The following is a 3953-nucleotide window of genomic DNA, read 5'->3' as shown; positions in this document are numbered from 1 at the left end:
CTTTCACTCCAAGCTGTGGTTATGATCAGCCCCAGTAAAGTGGAGGTGCTGTTCTGGAGTGTCAGTTCCAACTCACAGAAGGCCATTTTAGCCTATTAAACTTATTTTCTTTTACTTTCAGCAAAGATCAATGATCTGGTCTCTTCCACTTACAAGACAATAAAAACAAAGCTGCCATCAACGTTACGAAGCATGTCATTATATTTGTCCAATAAAGATACAGAATTAATCTTGTTTAAGCCAGTTAGGGTGAGTATTGCTAGATGCATTTCAGCATGTTTTCCTCTAACTGATTAACCTTTGTTTAGTTAAAGACTTTAAACACATTTTGTGAGATCATACACACAAATATTAAGGTGAACGATTATATATCTTTGTATGTGCATATTTCTAAGTGTTTTTATATACAGACACACATATTTACACAATCTGTACTGTTATTCTAGGCTACCAGTCCAGCCAGTAAACGTGACAAATACCATGCACGTATAATAGTGAACAGACTATAAGTCACTATGATGTCCCTGATCTGAGAAGCCTGATGAAAAGACATGTAAAAAAACCCCCATAAACCACCCCCCCACCCATAACCTAATAATATGTTTTATAATGATATGTTTAGCTTAAACCCAACAAAACAGCTGTAGCTGTCCTCTCTCCATTGTACTCAGCCTATGTAACGCACACAGGTGACGGGGAATTAACCAGTTCTGTTCATTCTCTTCATCTTCCACTGGGCACCATGTGAGCTACTATAAAGGAAGCTAACTGTGTCTTAGCCAAGACCTCTGTAGCTTAGTCAGTTATAGATGGGCAGAAGCACTGGAGACAGAGAGGATGAGACACACTGTAAACCCAGCAGAAAGAACCAAGCTCGAGTTTTAAGCTTTTAGGTTAAGTCTGTAGGACTTGGTGTTTCAGCTTAGCACATCTTAGCTAAAGTTTTTATCTCACAACCAATGTGGATTCCTTGTGGCTGTTCTGGGCCTTGTCTTAGAAGAAAAATCTCTTAAAGCTCGACTGCTTCTCCCTAACTGGTCGCTTCAGTAGCTGTTTCATGTACATTGTTCTTATTCTGGCTCATGTTTGAGTTGGGTGTTGTGTTTTTTAATACTGAATTTTTTCTTCTTTCCTTTAAAAGAATAACATTCAGCAAATGTTCCAGAAACTCCATGCTGTGTTAAAGGAAGAATTTAGTGATGAAGATATCCAGATCATAGCCTGTCCTTCAATGGAACAGGTATGTGTTGAAGCTCCCTGTTTTGTCAGTTACTTTCATGTGGTTGGCTTTTTTTTAAACATGTTTTTTGTCTTTTATAGTATTTTCAGTATTCAGAATCTTTCTTTATTAAACTTTAGGCTTTCAGCTAAAAAGTGGGTTTTGTTTGTTTTTAAATGAATGTTCAGTAGTTTTTAAACTGAAGGTGGTGATTGGTTTGCTGGGCATTGAGTTGTACATCATGGCAGAGTCTTGCCATTACTGGGCATGGTCTTTTCAGAGGTACCAAAGATAAATGAATATGCTTTAAAAAAGCCTGTGCATGTGAAGGCAGTCTTGCTCTTGACAAATAAAAAACCCAGCAACTTACATGCAGGCAGCACGAGAAAGAATTACAAGGATTCATTTGAAGTAAATTGCATTGGGAAAATGTGCAGATGTTTATGGAAATGTAACCCTACATGCTAAGGTCTTTAGTCTCAGCGATGGTTGGGGTTAAGAATCCTCTGTATTAGGATGCTGTGGCAGAAACCAAGTAGGTTTTCAAAAATCTCGCTTTGACCTTAGTGCTCCAGTGAATGTGGATAGAATCATGATTATCCCAGAATGCCACTATTTAAAGAGAGAATCTAGTTTACAGATTAGAGGCCATTGACTGCAGTGGGTGTGGCCACAGGGATGTATGATAACTGTCCTGGAACACAGAGTAGGAATGATGCACTGAAAGGAGGTGGGGTTATCCTAGAGGTGATGGCTTCCTTTAATTGTTTGTCTGTTAATTCTTAGGATTGCTTCTCCTAAAAACTGAAGTGTATCAGAAACCTTATTATAATCTGTGGGAAACAAGTATTGTGAAGGACCCTGAATGTGTTTCGGATGAATCTTAACCTTTTTTGACAATGTGTGTATTTTCTGGAATTCCTTGACAACGCATGTAGTCATCTTAGAAATTTTGGCACAGTGGGTTGTGACTGCTGAAATGACTAGTCAGCACGGTCAATAATTGCATTTTAAAAAGCCTGTGAGTAGGCATTTGACTGGAAATTTTGGGCAGTTGTTTTGTAGCTGTCTTCTCCCAACTTGTCTAAGACTTGGTGTTTAAAGGTTAAAATACAGGACATCAGTTCTGAAACTTGGCTGCTCTGTCTAATGTAGGCTTTCCTTTTGTCTTTCAGGTGAACCTACTTTTATCAATGTCCAAGTAGCCCAATAGTGAGGCTGCTTGAAGTAAGCTTCAGCTGAATGCCAGTGAAGGGAATGCAAAGATACTTGCTTGATGTAAACAAAGGATCCCACTGTGCAGACCAGTTTGCATCAAAACTGTCCTCAAACAGGGTTACTGTTTTAGGAAAAAAGAAAAAAACAGTTTTATTGATTTGTTAAATGTCTTCCTGTTCATTGGCTTGAGAAGTGTGGGGAGAAGAAAACAAAACAAAAAACCCTCTGCTGATCACTGCTATGGAAGCTCAGTTACTGCCTTATCCAGGTGTTTTCAAAGTTTAATCCTTTGTAAAAACCTTTCTTACTCCCTTTTAATAAGCTGATGTATGACAGTGAGAAGTCGCACTTTCAAAGACGTGCTGGAAATGGGAGCGGTAATAGGTATTTGCAAAACTTGGAGATAAGCACATTGGTATGACTCCCCCCCAGATCCCCGTAATTCACCACGTGCTTGAACACAGTTCAGAGGTTCTTACTTGGTAAAGCTTTATTTCCCACGTGTGTTTACTGAAACACTGGACGTGGTGTTTTCCTAACGCTGTTGTGATTGTGAGCCATGAGGTTTGACCCAAAGTTTTATGCTCTAATTTTTGTCCATGCAAAGAATCTCAATTCCTTGGGGTTTGCAGTGCACTGTAATTTCTGTTCTTTCTGAGGGAACGGCGTGTTTTCAGATGCTCTACAGCAAAGCTTAGCAATGAGATTCTCAGGTACTTAGTTTTAGGTTAGAGTTGTGTTTTGGCCTTGCCCAAGTTCAAATCATGGGGTCACGTTATTTAAAGTGTGAACTGGGACCAGAACTTTTCCAGCCTTTGTGGGCTGGAGTAAGTGCTAATAAGGGGGAGTGGGGATGCCATTAATTGAATGTGTGAGGCTGTCAAATCAGGGTTGTAAACAGAGGATGAGTACTTGGTAACTAGTAAACTGTGCACACTGTTCAGTGTGCATTAATTGGCGATTATTTTGAAAAGCTGAATGCTAAACACTTGGGCACTGATGGAATGAAACACTACAAGCAGCTTTAGGGTGTCTCAGTGTGTAAGTCTTTATTGTGCAGCACTGTGAAAGAAAAACGTGGGGACTTACAGGGCAGATTTTTTACTTACAAAACCTGTTCTGTAGTTTTAAAACATGTCGAAATGTCCATCCACATCACTGGTGTTTTGATTTAATAATTTTCCTGTTATAAATCACATGACCAGAGACTGAGATGGTAGGATTTAAACTTAGAAGTGTTGCAGCAGTGGTGATGAGGTACATAAATGGTACTGGAAGGACCTTACGTGACTCTTTAAAAACTAACTAAAGGAACTAACAAGGAAGAAAACTTGTCCTTTCTTTTTACTTACGTAGAAACACAGGTTGTAAAATAATGTCCAGTGCACTGTAATATATGTATATTTGTTTTTTATAAAGTTTTACAGAAAGACTGCATGGTGGCTGTACAGAGTTATGACTGACTTAATGCAGACATTGTACAGAGAAGACGTGCAGGGTAAACGGTTGCAGTAGT

The 3953-nt window shown here is 39.0% G+C and overlaps 1 protein-coding gene across 1 annotated transcript in view; it reads left to right on the top strand.

Annotated features, from left to right (window-relative positions):
- The window catches only part of COG3 (component of oligomeric golgi complex 3), a gene marked incomplete at its 5' end in the record, with an annotated part of 26914 nt that extends 24490 nt beyond the window's left edge, over positions 1-2424 (top strand). The window contains 3 exons of the mRNA XM_010145704.1: positions 122-249; positions 1142-1240; positions 2395-2424. Of these exons, the coding sequence (XP_010144006.1) occupies positions 122-249; positions 1142-1240; positions 2395-2424 (257 nt within the window). The remainder of the gene's footprint in view (positions 1-121; positions 250-1141; positions 1241-2394) is intronic.
- Positions 2425-3953: the final 1529 nt, after the last annotated feature.

Source organism: Buceros rhinoceros, unplaced genomic scaffold (assembly GCF_000710305.1).
Source record: "Buceros rhinoceros silvestris isolate BGI_N320 unplaced genomic scaffold, ASM71030v1 scaffold5741, whole genome shotgun sequence".
Lineage (NCBI taxonomy): Eukaryota > Metazoa > Chordata > Aves > Bucerotiformes > Bucerotidae > Buceros > Buceros rhinoceros.
Note: the sequence above shows the minus strand (reverse complement) of the source record. Positions and strands in the feature narration are given on the sequence as shown.